The sequence below is a fragment of the Myxocyprinus asiaticus genome, chromosome 34 (genome assembly GCF_019703515.2).
Source record: "Myxocyprinus asiaticus isolate MX2 ecotype Aquarium Trade chromosome 34, UBuf_Myxa_2, whole genome shotgun sequence".
Classification (NCBI taxonomy): Eukaryota; Metazoa; Chordata; class Actinopteri; order Cypriniformes; family Catostomidae; genus Myxocyprinus; species Myxocyprinus asiaticus.
In genome coordinates, this window is record NC_059377.1 from 33,045,765 (window position 1) to 33,066,083 (window position 20,319).

Consider the following 20,319-nt stretch of genomic DNA (forward strand, 5'->3'; position numbering starts at 1 on the left):
ATGAGTGATTTTTGGATTATAGCCATATAAAGGCTGATGACAGGAGGCATGTAGCATATACTGTATCAGTCCATAGTGTGAGGTGTTATTTCTGGGGGTTTCAGAAAATAGAAACTGAAATACTTGAATGTAAGAAGTAAGAATGACATGGATGGATGGATGGATGGATGGATAGAGAGAGAGAAAGAGAGAGAGATAGATAGATAGATAGATAGAAATTGTAATTAATTAATCTACCTTCATTATAGAGGTGACCCTTCCCTGAATGTATTCCAGTGTGTTTAACTTTGTATGCAATTATAAAACATGATGATGATGAATTTGTAGGAGAGAATAATAATTTAAAAAATAAACCAGTTTTTTGAAACCAGAATAAAATATAAAACTACTACTTGAGAAAACAAGCATTTGTGTAATTAGACTTTTGACTCAAAACCTTTAGTTACTAAGATATAGCACTTGTGTGAAAATACGCTTAATCTTTACAAATGGTTGAGAAGTAGAGAATAAAGCTGTGAATATAAAGAAATTTTACTAGTTTTGCACATTTTGCTCTTTCTATCTCTTTCCTCACTATTTCTCTCCGTCTCTTTTTTCCTCCCTGTAGCCCAGCGCTCAGCACAGGAGCTGCCCCTCGTGGATAAACAGAGCATGGAAAGCTGTGCTGCCTCAGGAGGGGAACAGGTGCTTCTCAGCGGGCACAACTTCCAGCACGACTCCAAGGTGGTGTTTGTGGAGAGAGCACAAGGTAGGGGATGCTTAGATCTGTGTTTGTGTATGTGTGTGTGGAGAAGCAATAGGAATTGTTTTGAAATTGTGTCTGTTGGGAGGTTTCTGAAAATAAAGCTGTAGGGACAATGGCTGAATCTCAAGCCACATACTTCTACCAAGTAGCTCAACCAATAGCAGGAGTTTTGGACAGGACTATCTGTTTTCCCAACCAGTGGAATACAGGGGAGTGTTTGAGAAACATGTTTGAAAGCAGTCATTATATTAGCAATTTGGTTTGGTGCCACTGAAGGCACAAAAATTACATGCTTCACTGTTAAGTATGAAATTAGCCAGTACATCAGTAAACACCATTAGAGAACCATCACTAACAAGTCCTTTTGCATAGTTACTAATCTTGCGTTGGGAAATATTCTGCCAAAAAACATCCATACTTGAAAAATCTGTGGAAATACAATGCCATCTGAGCACCTTTGGCATACTATTTTCAATGAACTATGATTTGGTCTTCACTAATCCTAATCTTGCATTGTATATTGGACAAACAGTATAAAAATTGGGTTTCACAAAAAAATGGTAAAGCTGCAATTAAAGGTGCAGTGTGTAAATTAGCAAATAAATAAATAGTAGTTTCCAAACAGGTTTCTTAAATACTCCCCCCATCTGCCATTGTTCTGGTGAACAGGTAGTCCCCCCCAAACTTCCATCACTGGTTGAGCCTATATTGCTATGTCGGACCAGACTGATTTCACTGTGAATTCGTCGACAGTGTGTCAAATGTTCTTCAGCTGAAATTGTTCTGTGCTTACCGAAATATAAACTACTGCCCCCAGTGTCCGAAACTGGAAGTGCTTTTGAACCTAGGGGCATGTGTGAGGTCCAGTTTCCAGGTGAAATGTCCACAGAGTGGCACTAAATGCGAGTTGTAAAGCGAGTTGTTTTTTAGTTGTAAATGATGTAATACAGTCGACAGGAATGCATATTTTATAACCAAACCTCAACCCTAAACCTAACTGTCAGTGAAGTAAAAATGTTATCTCAGAGTGAAAATGCAACCATTGAATTATGCTCATCACTGATTAGGTGAACTTGATTATTTCCTGGTTTAGTAGAGAAGTTAGGGTTAGACTAGAACCCACATCTCTGAGGCTGCTCGCGCAACACTGCTATCAGTCGCAAATTTGAATTGATGCAAAAATGTCTGATGGGAGATGTTGCCGGTCAGTAACTCTGCAGAATAGTGGCACAAACCTTTGGTCTACAAACACAAACTTGGGCTCGTTTGAAAGTAGATACTTAGACATTTGTTATTCAAGAGTAAATATGTATCATTGTAGTATAAATAAATTAGTTAGAGCTATTCAATTATTTTGAATAGTGATCACAAATATTATTTATAAAAGACTATGCGCAGTGCCCCAAAAACACATCTGATACAAAGCTACATGTCTGATGAAGGTCTGACACAATTTTGAAGTTGATATGACTAAAACTCTTTGTTCCATAATGATTTATGTAAGTGTACTTCCAAAAAAATGGCCACTTGGAGGTGCCAATAGACCACTTGTAATAACTCTGTAAACCAATTATCAAAGTGGTTCAAAACACACAATTTGTTTGTATCTCAATGTACAAAATACCACACAAACCAAAATATTTTTTCTTCGTCAAAAAAAAAAAAGTATTATTTGGGAATATATTATAATGCATTCCATATATATTTATGCATTTTATAAACAATGCGAAAAGAACATTGCAATTTGAAATGTTGCAATGGAAATGAACTTTTACATACAATAAAGATCTGCTGTTAATTTTTTCCCCATACAAATGCAAACTGACAGAGCTTTTGCTCTGCTGTTCACCCAGGGTCTTTAGCCACTGCCTCAAACCGGGGAGCCTTGCTTTCTCCGGCTTCGATCGCCATCAGTGAAGCCTAGAGCACACCTGCTCCCAATGCAAATTGAATGAAAAGCAGTGGAAAAAAATAACTAAATCAATGCAGTGGGAGCGCGTGTGCTCCAGGGTCTAACTCAGGGTGGCTCATCTCGGCTTGAATGACTGCATGTGCAGTCCCTGGATGTGCAGTTGAACAGGGGGTTTGATTGAAAATGCAGTCTGGAGGAGTGGTTCCCCCAGGCCCTCGGTGATGGTGACTGAAGCCGAGGAGGGCGGTGCCTCTCGGCTTGAGGCAGGGGCTAAAGGCCCTGGGTGAACGGCAAAGCAAAAGCAGTGAAAAAATGACTAAGTAAATGCATTGGGAGTGTGTGTGCTCCGGGGTCTAACTCATGGTGAGCGAAGCCGGGGAGGGTGGCTCATCTCGGCTTGAATGACATGTCCGAGCCCCCTGGATGTGCAGTTGAACAAGGGGTTTGATGAAAAAATTTAGTCGGGAGTGTGTGTTCTCCAAACTCTCAGTGATGGTGACTGAAGCCGAGGAGGGTGGATCAGATCGCGGGTCCAAAAGCTGAGTTCTTTGTTGACAGTACGGCAGTAACACCCTATAACTGCACACCATGCGTAAAAGCACAAAAACAAACAGACACAATCCATGGTTTTCCACTCCGAACCTTCACAAATCGGCATCAGGGACATATACAACCCTCATATCGTTGTTTTCATCTTTTCATAAGCTACACAACCCATCAGTCAAAAATGATCTAGCTTTTCATTGGCCGGCTTTATCCAGAGACAAAAATGGATGACGCAAATCTTTATGTCACTCGTGTCGACTGTCCTGTTTGGCTATTTTGAATGACTACCCAATCACAACTGCACAGAAAATTTTGGGCGAGGGCTCATTTTGTTTGTAAGACCTTCCCAAATATCGTGTTTGGGTGTTTTGCTTCTGAAACACTACACATAGTGCAAGATTTTGCAGAGAATGGACATGAATGATAACTTGTGTTGAATAAAGATTTATCAATATTTCTTCATATTTGTACATTTTTGGACTAAAATCTGTAATGGATTTTATTTATTGGACTCTTGCAATGAAAAGCATACTGAACTTTGGAGGGTTGTTTTCAGCTGTGTTTGGCTGGAAGACAATAAAGATCAGAACTTCCGGTTCATTTTCCGTGTTTTGATTTACACTCTTGACACGTTTAATCAAGTCTTACTGTTGTAACTTTGCGATCATCAAAATCTCTATAAAATATTAAATCTTGAGACCCAGATCTTCCAAATGATATATTGGATGTCAATATTAGTTTACAATTTCAGTTTAAACATGCATTAAACATAAATTAAATGTAAATAAATACGCAAGTGGGTCATTTTTGACCCACCTGTCGTTAAGAGGTTAAACTCTGCAGTCTTCAATAAAGTGTCTGTACTTTCCTTCAGAAAAACCCTCCTACCACTCTCTATCCCTCCTCCTTCCCATCTTTGCCATCAAAATATCCCTCCATATGCCAGAGTGCCACATGTGGAGCACATTAATGTGCTGTATTTTTAACCCAACAGATTTACATTTCCAGAACTTTCCATTGCCTGTGCTGCCTAGGAATGGAGCCCAAATAGAGAGAGAGAGAGAGAGAGAGAGAGAGAGAGAGAGAGAGAGAGCGCGCAGTCTGGGCTGTCCCTTGTGTCTGGGCGTTTGTTTTGATTTTTTTGTCTGTCTTTATTCAGGTCTCTTTCTCCCTTTTTTCCATATGGAAAAAAGATGCAGTAGCTCTCGACTGTTGATACCTGAGATTTATAAGCAGTAATTCCTTGAGTTTGTTGAAAATAAAAAAAACTACAAATAAAAAAATTACAGGAGGTGTGGACACGTTATTTTAAACACGTTTAAACACTTTGGCAGTCCATGACACAAAGCAAAAGGAAATGGCCTCATTGTTGTACCTGTAAAGAGGGGAACTCTGGGAAATGGAGCTGTTGAAAAGTTCTAGAGTGATATAGAAACTCTTTTTCTGCAAGCAATGGGTGCAGTATTTCTTTATTCTATTATTTATTTATAGCTTTTGCAGATAAAGAATACAATACAGATAAAACAAAATACACTGCATATAAAAACACAAGGCCCTGTATTTCTGTATGCAGTTTAACAAATAGAAATGGATTTTTCTCCATTCTCTCTGTAAAGAACATGCATACAAGTCAATACATGTACTTATGTTCTTGTGTTCAAATGCCATTCTTTGTGACATTTTAGTCAATTCATCCTGTTTAGTAAGAGTTATAGCAACATTATAAGTTTAGATGTGTAGAGAAGTTGTTGTGGATTGACTAATGAATAAAGAGAGAGAGAGAGAGAGAGAGAGAGGGCATGTGTGTGCTTGTCAACTCGGGTGTGTGCTCTTGTTTTTGAAAAGGGTTTCCCCAAGTCTGGCATCCAACACCCCTGAGCCAGCCCACCATTGGCATCAACAGCTTTCTCTCTCTCTCTCTCTCTCTCTCTCTCTCTGTATCGCTCGCTCTGTCCAGCTTACTAAAGACAAATCTTTTCCACTATTATTTTTCATGAGCTTGGTCACATGCTCGTGCCTTATAACTTATTCCTCTGTATTTGCATTTACCATCATCTATAAAACTTTGGCTTCTTTAAAACTTGGCAAACATTCTGCCTCTATATGGATTGTTTGTTAAGATTTCTGCATGTCTTATTAAGAGTTTTGTCTGAAAGTGTATTAGATTCACATTAGTCCTTGCAAGTCAATCATCTTCATAATTTTTATTAGTGTTGGAAAAAGCTGAGATGTGTAGTGCAGAGTTGTTTTTGTTATGGGTAAAGAGGGGTCTCCCACAACGTGACTCACACACAGGGAATCCCTCTGTCTCTCTCTCTCTCTATCCCTCCTTCTAAAGTGCAACGTGACTTCATGCAGTCTTTTCCCATCTGTCCGTTGAGCATGTCTTAATGGAAAATCATAGAAAAAAGTATCTAATAGGCAAAGCACGAGAGAAACACTTAGAGAGAAAAGAAGTTAAGCAAAGAAGCAAAACAAAATTTAAATTGAAGTTTTGTGAAATAATGTAGAACTGACTAGTATTTTGCCACTAGTGTTAAGCTGAATACTCAAATGAAATTATTTATTGCTGGCTACCACATATAACCTAAATAGAATAGCTGAATTCCATATGATATAATAGAACAGTAGCATAGAATATAATATAATAATAGCAAAGAATATAATAGAACAGAATAGAATAGAATAGAACAGTAAAATAGCATAGAATGAAACTGTAGAACAGCATACAATGGAACAATAGAACAGAATAGAATAGAATAGTATGGCAAAGGATATAATGGAACAATAGAAAAGCATAGTATAGAACAAAACAGTATGGTACAGTAGAATAGAATAGAACAGAATAGAATAGAGTAGCAGGATAACATACAATAGAACAGTAGAATAGAATATGAACAGTAGAATTGCATAGAATACATTAGAATATAAATGCATAGCATAAAATATAATGGAACAGTAGACTAGAATGGAATAAAACAGTAGGACAACATACAATGGAACATTAGAATAGAAAAGAATATGAATCGTAGCATATAGTAGAATAGAATGGAATAGAATAGAACAGCAGGACAGCATACAATGGAACAGTAGAACAGAATACATATGAACATTAGAATTACATAGAATAGAACAGTATTGCACAGAATAGAGTTGCACAGTAGAATAGCATAGAATAAAACAGTAGGACAGCATACATTGGAGCAGTAGAATATAATAATATATCAGAATAGAATAGAATAGCAGGATAACATACAATGGAACAGTAGAATAGAATATGAACAGTAGAATTGCATAGAATACAATAGAATATAAATGTATTGCATAAAATATGGAATAAAACAGTATGATAGCATACAATGGAACAGTAGAATAGAAAATAATATGTACTGTAGCATAGAATAGAAAATAATTAAATAGAATAGAACAGTATGACAGCATACAATGGAACAGTAGAATAGAATATGAACAATAGAATTTAATAGAATGACACAGTAGTATAGCGTAGAATAAAACAGTAGGACAACATACATTGGAGCAGTAGAATAGAATAGTATATCACAATAGAATAGAATGGAATAAAATAGTAGGACAGCATACAATGGAACAGTAGAATAGAATAGAAAAGAATAGTAGAATTTCATTGAATAGAACAGTATAGCACAGAATAGAATGGCACAGCAGAATAGTATAGAATTAAACAGTAGGACAGCATACTGTATAGCAGTAGAATAGAATAGAATAGAATAAATGCAAAAGCTGATCAGTTGCTGATCCCCCTTTGGTGTGAACAATCTTGAATGTAATAAAGAATTCAGTGTATCTAAATTAATGTGTTGCATTAATGCTAAGGGGCTTAGTTGTTAAAGATCTGGGCTAGTAACCAAAGGTTGTAGGTTCAAACCATACAAGAGATGACCATTGGACTGTTGTATCTTTGAGTGAGGCACTTAATCCCAGGTTATGCCCAAACGAACTGTCCCTGTAATAACTGGATGCTTTGGATAAATGTGTCTGCTGAAATGACCAGGGCACCATGCACATCAGAGTCATCTGTGATTAATATGTGTGTTACTAAGTTGAGTTCACTGTCTAGACTCGATCTCTAAGACATCACAGTGTAATCAAGAACTTCATAGAAGTCTTTCTTCATTTTGGCACACACTGATCACTAAAGATAAGTCATCTCTTTTTTTCTCTGTAGACATAGAAAGAAAGAGAGAATTGCTTAAATTTAAGTTAGTTTAAGTTGGCATCCTTAGACGACAATCAGGTTGATGTTTTTGGAGAGCTCGCGGTGTCAGTGGTCAAGTAACGTGTTGACTTTGTATGCAAATTTGTAACAACAGAACTTAATGATATTTTTATTCTCTTTATTTTTCTTCAGCCAGAGCTGTGATCTATGGTGGTTGATCTTGGAATCTAAAATTTTTCCATTGACTGGAAAAGGCTGATGTGTGTGTGCTTGGCCCAGATGTGTTACAGTTAATATGTGTGTGTGGGTGTGTTACAGAACAGTGGGGATTCCTAACAGGAGGAAAAATAGAGGGCAAAAAAGAGCAAAAGAAAAAGAAAGAAAGAGAGGCAGACACAAAGAAACTCCCTTATGAGAGATAAGCATTTTCACATCTGGACCCAGTGGACTTCACTGCCTGCTCAGCTGCAAAACCACTGAAAATTCCTTTTCCCCTCTTTCTTTGTCCATTTCTCTCTGTGTGTGTGCAAAAAATAATGCTGTCAGATGTGAAACCATGCTGTGACCTGGGGCATCTTATTCTTACTAATTAGATTAAGTTGTCCAGGTACAGACCTGTATGTGTTTGTATGAGTCAGTCTTTATTAGTACAGTTAGTCGAGTTACAGATCTTTCTGCAGTCATGGGTGGTTCCACACTGTGCAGGTGAATACTCGCCTCGGCTTCAGTCCATAAAAACCTTTTAAACTGACTTCTTCACACTTAATCAGAAGGTGTACATCCAGATGGTAGTTTTAAAATCAACATGGAAATGGCATTTGCAACCGGCTTTACTTCCATAATGTGACGTATTTATAAGTAAACAAGGTATTCTATGAGAAAAAATGTAGGCGGATTTAATTTTATCCATTGGGAATAGATTGGATTGTACAAAGTGGCCATTACAGTTTACATTTAGTAGTTGAAGGGGAGTTACTACATTTTAATGAAAGATTAAAAAGACAAAATAACTTGCACCGATGATTCGTTCCCACCAGGAAGATTATTAAAGTAAATAGGGTGCAGTTTTGCATTTTGACATTTTCTGAAGTTTTGCTTGCCTTTGCAAAAGTCACTGCCACAATGCTAGGGGTGTTGTGAGAGGTCGCCAGGGTGTTGCTAGGGTGTTGTGGGTGGTTGCTAGGGTGTTGTAGGTGATTGCTTACCAAGTCTTCCCCAAGCAATTCTAGATATAGATATCTAGGTCCCTATATATGGCTTGGGTCCCTTCTTCAATGCAAGTCTTTGGGATTTTTTTTATTTTATTTATTTATTTTTTGCACGTTATGTCGTCCGCCAGATGAAATTGTAAATACGATCACTTTATAAAAGTAATCCTCAACAAGCCACATGGTTTGAGCTATCATTCATGACTGTAGTACAAATGAAAATTATTTGGGTTTGTTCAAACCCCTAACCCTAAGTATGTGTGATGCTTGACTTACTAAGCACCACTAATACATTAATACTGAATATAGAAAGTTATTTATTTGAGTATTCTGTGTGAGATGAGTTTATTCGGAGAAGCTTCTTGAATATAAATCTCATGCAGGAGTCACTCCATTTTCCTTTAACACTTCAGAACAATATCTTCTGTGTGAAGAAGCCTTGAGGTTTGGCTCTTCCTCAACCCTCAACAACAATGGCTCACTCTGACAAACAAACCAATCACAACCGCAAGCCTTAGGGAATCCCTGTATTGTCTCCTCATTAAGGAAAAACCAAAAAATTATATTAGACATTCATAAACAGCCCATCCACAACAATGGTCTGGCAAAACTTGCAGTCTTTTATTGTTCTTCCCTTAAACGCAATGAAAATGGATATTTTAGAGCATATTGCAGAAATTTAACGTGGCATAGAAAAGCAGCACTCCTCGTTTGAAGACTTCACAGCTGCTGTTCATTAGCATATTTTGGAAAACTGGCTCGCCTGAGCATCTACAATTAGGGTCATCCCAGCCTGAGCTCGCCTTTCTCTCTCGTGCCATACGCCGATCCCTTTCGCCCGGAGGAGGGGGTGGGTTTGCTCTCCACAATACTTGACTTTTGAAGTTAGTTACTTTTTAAGCTGAGGACTTGAAAGCATTAACTGTAGTCATGAGCTCTGTAGGATAAGATCTGAGTAACAAGACATGATTATGCTAGCTTGGCAAAGCCAACATACTGTTGGTCTACAGACATGGTTTAGGGTTTTTCCAAAACCAAGACCAAAATTATCAACTGTTACTCCTCCAAGAGCTTTTAAGCTACATCCAACATACTCGTCACAGATATATCTATGCGATATCCACAATATTCTTGAGTCCCATGACACTTGGCGGGCTATGTGGGTGGAATTTCTGGTTATGTACTAACGCAACATTCAAAATTACAGAAACGTGAGAACAAATGATCACAGAATTATAACGAGGCAATATTGTTCTTCCTCGCAACTATAAAACTGTATGTATTATTAAAAGCACTGTACAAATAAATTTAATTGATACTGAATTAATGTCCACACTGTTTTCCAAATCACCTTTTTCCCCTTAAGGGAAGACATGCACATTCTGCAATGACACTCAAAAGAAAGTGAATTGCAGGCAGGAAAAATGCAGGAAAGAGGAAAATCATAATACAATTAATTTAAAAAGTGATAAAACATCTCACATCATCTTCCCAAAGCCAACACTGAATAGAAATGAACAAACTATCAAAATTTCTTATTAACTTTCAGCACATACACACCTGTTAGCACAATAATGCTATCGTTTATGTAATTCATTGCGCTCCATTTCTGGACATCTATCGAACCCGGACCATAGCGGTGGATAATATAATTAATCCCCACTGTTGACTTCTTGCCAATAAAGTGAAAATAGCACACAAACAAATTATTCCAAGCTTTTTCAAACAGATGTTCCTAAGTCAATCCTTCTGTAGGCAGCTGATGGAAGAAGCAGCATCTGGGACTAGAGCGCTTTGCTTTGTGAGTGGTTTCTGATCATAACATTGCTGTTTTAGATAAAACTTTAGTTTTGTTTGATTATTAGAATAACCATTAACTGCACACATTGTCTGGGAAATATTAAAAACATTTTACAACATTTGGGGGCCTGGGTAGCTCAGCGAGTAAAGATGCTGACTACCTCCCCTGGAGTCGCAAGTTCAAATCCAGGGCATGCTGAGTGACTCCAGCCAGGTCTCCCAAGCAACCAAATTGGCCCGGTTGCTAGGGAGGTTAAAGTCACATGAGGTAACCTCCTCGTGGTCGCCATAATGTGATTCTTGCTCTCGGTGGTGCATGTTGTGAGTTGTGCGTGGATGCCGCGGGGAATAGCGTGAAGCCTCCACACGTGCTATGTCTCCGCGGTAACATGCTCAACAAGCCACGTGATAAGATGCGTGGATTGACGGTCTCAGACACGGAGGCAACTGAGATTTGTCCTCCACCACCCGGATTGAGGCGAGTCACTACACCACCACGAGGACTTAGAGCGCATTGGGAATTGGGCATTCCAAGATTGGGGAGAAAAGGGGAGAAAAAAAACAAAACGAAAACATTTTACAACATTTAAAAAGCAAGAATCTAACTGCATGAAACGCAAGCAAGCAGAGACCGGCTACACACAAAATGCCAACCAATCGCACTTCCGCTAGCCAACCGGAAATTCCGCCCATCTAACGAAATACAGTGGACTCGCTGAGAATATTGTGGAAATCTTTTCTAACTGATCGGAATCACAGTTTTTGTAGAGCCACCAATAAAAAAATCCCATTGACTTACATTGACAGAATGTTCAAATGGGCCGAGGCCACATCCACACTGATCACAATTTTTGTTTAAAAAAACACATTGATTTTGCTATGTTTACATCTCTCATCCACATTGAAACGGCATTTTTCTCCACCTAAAACAAAGCATTTAGAAAACGCTATCCATTACGCATACTTTGGAAAGCAATGACATTACAAAACTAAAAACAGAGTCTGTCTGTCTGTCCATTCTAGCATAATGACGGCAGTTTTGCTCTGGTAAACACCACACATTTTTATCAGAAAATGTACAAAAAAATTCAGTTAGAGGTTGATGTCAAAATGACTTTCCCTTTCAAGTATAGTAGCTTGATTTAATGGATTCGTATGCCTCTCACTAAGCGAGTAGAGTCTCAGGTATGAAGATTTTCTGAGCACCTCGTAAAGATGTTGTTGAAGTACACAGTGTGCTCCTCAGTTCTTTAGTGCAGTGAGACTGGGCAGGTATTCCATTCACATGGCTCAGGCACAGCAGAGATGAGTGCTCTTATGACCACAGGCTCCATAGTCCTGTGCTAGCACTTGAGGATGTCCCACTGGATGGAAGCCTCCAAGAAAAGTTTTACCTCTGCTGTTCCACAGATGAGGTGAAAAAAAGACAGAGAGTGTTCTGTTTCAAAAGAACTGAGGTTGAGAAAAAAGTCTAGAGTAAAGATCTGAAAAACAATAAAAAAGTTGAAAATGGCAGTCTGACATTGGCATTCATGGCACTGGTCCGAGAGAGGGAGAGGGATTATAAAAGTGGACACTCACTGAGCACTTTATTAGGAACATCTGTACACCTAGTTCATATTCATGTGATTATCTAATCAGCCAATTGTGTGGCAGCAGTGCAATGCATAAAATCATTCAGATATGGGTCAGGAGCTTCAGTCAATGTTTACATCAACCATCAGAATGGGGAAAAAATTGGATCTCAGTGATTTCGACCATGGCACGATTGTTGGTGCCAGATGGGCTGGTTTGAGTATTTCTGTAACTACTGATCTCCTGGGATTTTCATGCAAAACAGTCTCTAGAGTTTACTCAGAATGGTGCCAAAAACAAAACACATCCAGTGAGCAGAAGTTCTGCAGACGGAAACACCTTGTTGATGAGAGAAGTCAATGGAGAATGGCCACACTGGATCGAGTTGACAAAAAGGCTACGTGAACTCAGATAATCACTCTGTACAATTGCAATGAGCAGAATAGCATCTCAGCATGCACAACAGGTTGAACCTGGAGGCGGAGAGGCTTCAACAGCAGAATACAACGATTAGTAGGACCATAGTGTTCCTAATAAAGTGCTCAGTGAGTGTATAATGTATATGCGGGTAGCCGACACATAACATGTCTGTGAGGATTTTCATAAAGAGATTTGGTTAAAATGTATATGAATGTATAAGGGAATGTGTATATTTTAGAACCTGTGACTGGTCACCAACACAAGTTCTCCTATTTTTAATCACCTTTTTGCCTTCCCTAGCACATTTTAAATAGACCTGTGGGGTAACAAATACATTCCATGTAGTTTCTCAATTTATATGAGGATATGAAAACTGCATACGTAATACTTGTAGAAGTATGAGCAAAATGCTGTTTAAAATAGTTTTAGATGGAGTATAGCATGTTACAGTGCAGGACATGTCAACATCATGAAAGTGTTCCCAAAAGTAACTATTTAAGTCACTTTATTTTGTATATACCATATTTTGAAAGTAAATTCACCCCCCATTTTTTTTTTTTTTTTTACTTTACCTTGTCCCTTTGTTTTTATTTTCCCCTTTTATATACAGTATATTATTTACTTCATCCCATATTTTTCTGTATTGTCTGTTTCAGGACTATAAGTATTGCAGCATTCTCTATACTGCAAGTATATACTTTGGTAATATTTTGAATGCTGACAATCATGCCACTAAAGCTATGATGACTCTGACTCTGAGAGAGAGAATGAGAGTGAGAGAGAGTGAGAGAGAGAGAGAGAGACAGGGACAGGGAGCGAGAGAAGCTGAAACAAAAGAGTAAGAGAAGGAGACAGTGGAAATGGAGGTTCCCAGCATTGCATTACCTTCCAGCTGTAATGACAGACCATTTCACCACATCACAGACCGCAGCGCGACTAGCCAGGGATGCCCTCACTGTCTGCCCATGAAAACTAGACCCCACTGTCTAACCTTTCTCTTAAAATGCAATCAAAATAGTCTCAACATTCCATCTTTAAAATTTGAATAATATGTCTAGAGGTTTGAGAACCGCCAATGGAAAATGATCCCCGATGCCAAATTCACTCACGTAATCATACGTTATTTCCAGTATTGTTAGCATACCTCTTAAACTGATGCTGTATTATCTGTTTGTCGTGTGTGTTGTTGAGTAACATTGTGACAAATTGACCAGCCATTTGTCTGGAAATTTGACTAGCAATTTGTCTGACTTGAAGCTTGGGACCTCGTATAAATATTTAAAAGAGGTGAGAACAATACATTTGATCTTTCTCAGTGGTATAAATAAACCACTCAATGTCTAGGAATATAGAGGGAGTCTAGGCCTCAGGGTCTACTAGAGCATATTTATTATAGAAAATTATCATGGAAAACCAATACGGTGCTTTTTTCAACCACATTCTGTTTAAACCCAAGAGCATCATCAATGTGAAATGTATGATAGCGATGTGCATTTATGTAAAAATATTACCGTAGATGAGCCAATGGAAAGTTTAAAAAGATGCGTTGTCTATTGTTCTAAATAAAATTGAAGGAATTTCTTTAGATTTCCCCCTATTTTCTTTCTTTCCCAGACACAATGATGCTTTATGATTTTATGTGTGTTTATGATTTCATTCTGTGGTTTGCCGAAGCGGGTTGCAGTAGCGACCAATCTACTCTGTGGTTTTCTCCTGTTTTTATGGCCTAAGTTAAAGCATCTTTTCAGTGATGTCTTGACTAAAAATAGAAAAACCTTAATATGTCTTTTGTTCCTAAATGTTGGTGTGGGAAAGCCTGTTTGCTTCGAATTCAGAAAGCTGAAAATAGCTAAATAAAACCCTTTATAATGAGGAAAAAATTCAGAGATTTGAGACAGAGAGAAAGGACACAGATCCTAGTCTGTGACGTGTGAGCACACCGCACGCTCTTTCGCCGAACAGCCGCTGCTCATTACCTGAAACCTAGTTTACCAGGGCTTTTATTGGACCCTTCAGACACTATTTGTCATGAGTTGCGAGATTCCACAAGGGGCTGATGTAAGCGACTAGTCTCATCATAGCAAAGACACGTCACATGCACAAACTTCTTGGCTCTGGTAAGATCATTAGGATTGCATCAGCCCCCCATCTGCCTAAGCAGGTCAGAGGCAGACAGGACATGATGTAATCGCAGGCCTGGCTATAGTTTAGCGATAACTCTCCAAAGACTTTTGGGATCTCTGAGTCTTTAATATTAGACAGTGGATTGTCTAGAGCAATAAGATAATGTCTGGGTGTAAATTCAGCTATTTTCTTTCTAAACATGGTTGTAAAAATTTGTTGTTTATTGAAACTGTAAAGCATTGGCAAATCTTTCCCCGGTCTTCAAACTGTGCTTTTTAAATGTACTGCGATTGTAATATTACATTTACTTACATGTTGAATACTGAAATAAAGCTTGCTCCATGGTATATGTAGGGTGAATAGCAATATCATAATATTGAGTATCATAATGTAACATACATAATGTGCTATGTCTTTTCATTCTCTTTAGATGGTCATCACATATGGGAAATGGAGGCCAAAGTCAACAGAGAGTCTTCTAAATCTGTAAGTACTGCTTATTTTTAACCATTGTATATACTAAGAAAAAGGCAGCAAATCCACAAGATGATTGTATTAAATAATTCAGTGTATTATTATATGGGCTGTTTGCATTTAATATTTTTTAAAGTTGATATGTCCTGTGGTATGACATGCTATACTCCATCAAAAATTATTTAGCATTTTGCTAATTTGTACTTTACAAAATAATTAGTCACACTGCAGGACCTTTTTAAATGAACTAGTAATGGAAGAAATGGTGAAAAACTTCAAGAACTGGAAATGGTGACCAGTTACAGCACCTTCGATACACTTTCTCTTATACATTCATATCATTTTGACTTAAAATCTTGATGTTTGATTAAAAAAAGTCCTTTTACAGTACATGTTATTTGTCAGCTGCCCATATAATAAAGGAGGTTGAAAGAAAGATTTTAGTGTTTTTTGTAAGCAGGATGTGTTAAAAGCTTTCTGTTTTTTTTGTTTTGTTTTGTTTTTTTGTATCTAAAGCGGATGTAATGTATGTGTGTTATCCTACCCTTTTCTCTCTGGGGAAAACCCACACACACTTGCACTCGCATACGCAAACCCATTCCCTGTTTTTTCTATGGAAGATTCCTTATGAGAGCTCAGGGACCACAGTTTATTCTCTGGGATTAGACAGTGTTTGTGTGCAAAACACTGCACCTGCTCCCCATACCACACACACACTTGTTAGGTAGCCTACAGTATGTCTGTACATAGACTTCAGTCTTTTGGAAAAAGCTTTTTCATTCTCAGACCAACTTACATTGTCTAGCTAAGAAATATGGACTTAGCTTAAATGTTTTCTTATTACTTACTCTGTCTGGAATGTGACAGAATGGATTTTTGGTTGAATGGCTAAACATATACATCTTAGGATGTTTTAATCAAGGAGTTAAAGGGAAAAAACAAAAGCTGTTTACCAACTCTCTTTTGAACTTAAGTAAAATGTAAATTCTCATAAAAAGAATGTATAATTGCATTGTGACTATTTAATTGCTCCTTTGCAGATTGTGAAAATTTGGGCACTGCTATCAGAAAAAATTAGCTTGCTAAACTTTTATTTGCTTCTGTCTGAGCTCATATGTTAATGATAAAATGAAGAGAGGACTCTATAGTTGTTATATATATATTTTTAGGGTGAATTAGTGTTTGTTTCTTCCCTGCCTGAGCCAAAAGCTCCCTGAAAGCTTGTCTTTGTCTGATGTCTCTTGGTTCATAACTTTATGAGAGCCTCCACGCCTGGTTTCAATGCTCAGGGAGTGAATGGGGACCATCTGTTTGAATGGAGTATTAATGTGTTAGAAAGTTTTTTTTTTTTTTTTTTTTTTTTTTTTTTTTTTACAAGGGTGCCTTTGATTTTGGCCCCTCCCTGCCCTGCTGTGTGTGTATATGTATATTTATTTAATGTGAACCATTTTCTTAAACACTCTAAACCACATGGCTCTCTTGATTTGGCTAACTGGCTTTTACATTGTCCTACTCAATGTAATGTAATTTTTGGATTGCTTTGTTTGGTTTCTCACAAACTGGCACACTCTCGGCAGATCCAAAAAGTAAGGCCTGATCTAAATAATTTAAATAATAAAATGACTTTAGAGGTGATTACATAGAAATACAGCTGTAGAAGCAACATGATCACACGGGAAGTCGGCATGCTGTTTCCGAAAGTATCGGTACCCTAGGATCAGCAACAGTATGCCGACTCACTGACATGCCTTATCTCCCATCGGACATATTTGGAATATGCCCTCGTGGCATGATTGGTAGCACTTTGCGTCAGTTGCATGGGAGACACTTTCAAACAAGGAAGTAATCATGTTTGTATAAACAATCACAAGTGTGATAAGGTTGCATTTTTATCCGTAACATTGCATTTTGTCTCTACTAATGGTTAGGATTAGATTTGGGTTTTGGTTGGGGGGTAGATTAAATAAAATAAGCATTTCTCTTCACCATTATACACCCTGTTCAGCTGAAAACAATTCTTTTTACAACTGGCTTCTGGCGACCTCTCCTGGATATAAATGGATGCCACAATTGTTTATATGCTCTGAAACACTTACTGCTTTAGCCTCTGGAGACAGTGTTTTCAAATTTGGTCAGCGTATACCGATTTCGGCTAAAGACAAATCGGCACACACTTGTCGAATTTTATGTGAGCTCAGGCTGGTAGAAGTCAATGTAAGTATGTGGACTGCTTTAAATGTAAAGTGGATTTTATCTGACACTTGCATCACTAAACTGTATTGCAAAAATTATTTCAATATTTTTTTCAGACAATCCACCCATCTAACCATTAGTTGGTCAAACAGATAGTCCTGCCCCAAATATACGCCATTGGTTGAACCAATGTTGCTACTGTATATCTGGCTGATCGGGATGCTCAAACAAATGGAGCAATGTTTTAAAAGAGGCACAGACTAACAATGTTTAAGCTTGTCGGGGGATTTACCTATTAATGGCTTACTTATAGTTGTCTCTGCATATTAAACTGGTATAGTAGAAACAATTTAACATTGAAAAAATTACACACATCACCATTTAAGTGTGTTCTAACCAGGCACGACATGACAAGTTTGCAGCGACAAGCATTTTGCCTGTCCACACTGAATGCGAAGCTGCTGCGTGACATGACAAAATCACAGCCAATCAGAAGATATTTAAGTTTTTATATACTGTTATGATGACCAATGAGTGTTCATTGTTCTTCCACATAAATTACACATAGTCATACCTCAAATGTGAGTTTGGAAGCTGCCGTTTTTTTTTTTTTTAAGTATGCAATTCAATACAGCTTTAAAATTCACATTTGAGGTATGACTGTGTATAATTTATGTTGTAGAACATCCACGTATCATCATGTCATTTTTACCAAAGACCTTATTTTACTCAATAAGATTAGAGGAATTAGACTTCCGGGTTTTTGGACTACAACCTGAACAGCTCTATGCTGCAGAAATAGAAACGAAGTGATTGACAAAATGCCCTGTCGATCATCATGGCTGGTTAGCATACAGTGTTAAACTTACACTGCCCACATTTTAGATGGTTACTAGAATTAGATTTATATTTGTACCTCTATGTGTTCTGAAAGGTACACAGACATGTTATTAGCATGTTGCTAACACTTTTGAGGACACTTTTAACGAGGTACAGTAAGATATAACTTGCATTTGAATTTTTGCAGAGAAGCATACTGATCACAGCTGCGAATCAGACTAATTATCTAAATTCTCGCACATTGTGCTTCCTCTGGCTTTGCTTTGCGGCTAAGGCGATGTGCTAATATAAATAGTCAGCAAGCTCACCTGCACATGGCTCTAAAACCTACAAGAAGACTTACAACTTCCTCTTTGGCTACTTTTCAGCTCCTCTATCAATCTCCTATCTGCCACACAGGGTTCATCTCAGGGTGGAGGGAAAGAGAAAACGAGAGAGAAACACAGAGAGAGACAGAGAATGAGATAGAGAGAGAGAGAGAGAGAGAGAGAGAGAGAAAGGGGGGTAGATAGTCAGTTTCACTGTCGCAGCACCTCTTTAATACTGTAGTTATACTCACAGACGTCTCAGCAGTCAAAAGTTCATTGGCATCTGAAGACAGAGGGGAGAAACGCAGGGGAAATAAACTTTCTGGATGAGTCCCCGGACACTCTCTCATTCAGGGTGAGAAGCACTAAAATAACACAGTCTGCTATGTGCAGTTTGGTCTGTCTGAACCTCAACTACCCTGCGCGCACAAAGCCACAATCATAGGATGTGTACACGACTTTTGGACACCCCAAATTGCCAGATCAAATATCAAACTGATTAAAGGGGAATTGTGTAATTTTTAATGTTAAAATTATCCTGTCCTAGCTAAATACGCAGAGACAACTATAAGCAAGCCATTTGTAGGTTGATTTCTGGAAAAGCATAAATTCTGTGTCTCTGTGGCACACTCAAAACATTGCTCTGTTTGTTTGAGCATCCCGACCAACCCAATAGCTTGAGTTTTGGGCGGAACGTTGTGTTGGTCTAACCAATGGCAGGTGGGGAGAGTGCTTGGAAATGATTATTGTCATTATTGTGTGATTTTGTTTGGTGATGCTAGTGGCGCAGAAATTGCACACTTCGCCTGCAAAAGTGGGGGCAGCGATTGAGCTGGCTAAAAATCCTTGACTTTGATGTCAATTTGAATTTAATTTTGAATGTTAACATTTTTTTGAAATTTGAATTTTAGGTGACTTTGCTTGTGGAAGTTCCACCATACCGGAACCAGAGAATATCCAGCCTGGTTCATGTGAATTTCTACGTGTGCAACGGCAAACGAAAGAGAAGCCAGTACCAACGCTTCACATACCTACCCACAAATGGTAAAATATTGCTTTCTTTCCCTTTCATTTATACACATTCCTCTTTCCAGTCTGTGACTGAATTAATTATAATGAAATTTTGAAGACTTTTTAGTGGGTGGAATAGTGGGAAAATGTCTTTTTTTTTTTTCTTTTTTTTTTTTTGTTTGTTAAAAGACTTTTCCATAAAATGTGTTCTTTTCCATACCTGCTTTAAGAGCAGTAGAAGGGCAGTGGCAGGGTGGGGTCCAGTATGCGAATGCTATTATTCAAATCCAGATTGGTTGCCAGGTGAAATTAAAAAAAAATTGCTTGACATCTGAAAGGTCCAAACCACTGCTAATTCCCCAAGGCCCGGTGTGCGTAACCAGTGGGTGGTTCAAAGGCTTGAGTCAGTCCCAGCTTGTCCCAGACCTGTCTCCAGAAGTGTGGGCACTGCAACTTTAGGCCGTCGCACTCACACTACAGCTATTTTTTGACAGCAAGCTATATGAATAGAGACACGCAAAGATATAGGTCTATCCAATGCAGTTTATTAACAGTGAAAAGACCAGGATAAGACCAAAATCATTTCACAGTTTTTTGTTTTTGTTTTTTTTTTTATGTCAGGATTCACTTCAGTTATCCTGATTTGACTGATGCCATTTTAAAGGTGCTGTAAACAATTTCAGCTATTTTTCTAACTAAAACCACACTCCCTCACTCCAAAATCCTTGTTTCTGATTGGCTAGTTTACTGATAGGTTAAAGTGCGGGCCAGGCCCCTGACACTTTTTTGATGTTGCATAGACAAGAGTGATTTTCCAGGACACCTATTTCAATGCTATCTGTAGTGGCAACATTTTCTGTGTGTGATTGTAAAAAAAAGAAACATCCATACGTTTAATATATTTCCAGAAAATAAATATTGAACTCTAAGACTGCATATTTCATTTCAAAGTAACACAGACTGACTAA

At 38.0% G+C, this 20,319-nt stretch overlaps 1 protein-coding gene across 1 annotated transcript in view; it reads left to right on the forward strand.

The window, feature by feature from the left end:
* The window catches only part of LOC127425076 (nuclear factor of activated T-cells, cytoplasmic 1-like), a 50,180-nt gene that overhangs the window by 12,485 nt on the left and 17,376 nt on the right, over positions 1 to 20,319 (forward strand). Inside the window, exons 6-8 of the mRNA XM_051670712.1 lie at positions 608 to 748; positions 14,956 to 15,011; positions 19,252 to 19,384. Of these exons, the coding sequence (XP_051526672.1) occupies positions 608 to 748; positions 14,956 to 15,011; positions 19,252 to 19,384 (330 nt within the window). The remainder of the gene's footprint in view (positions 1 to 607; positions 749 to 14,955; positions 15,012 to 19,251; positions 19,385 to 20,319) is intronic.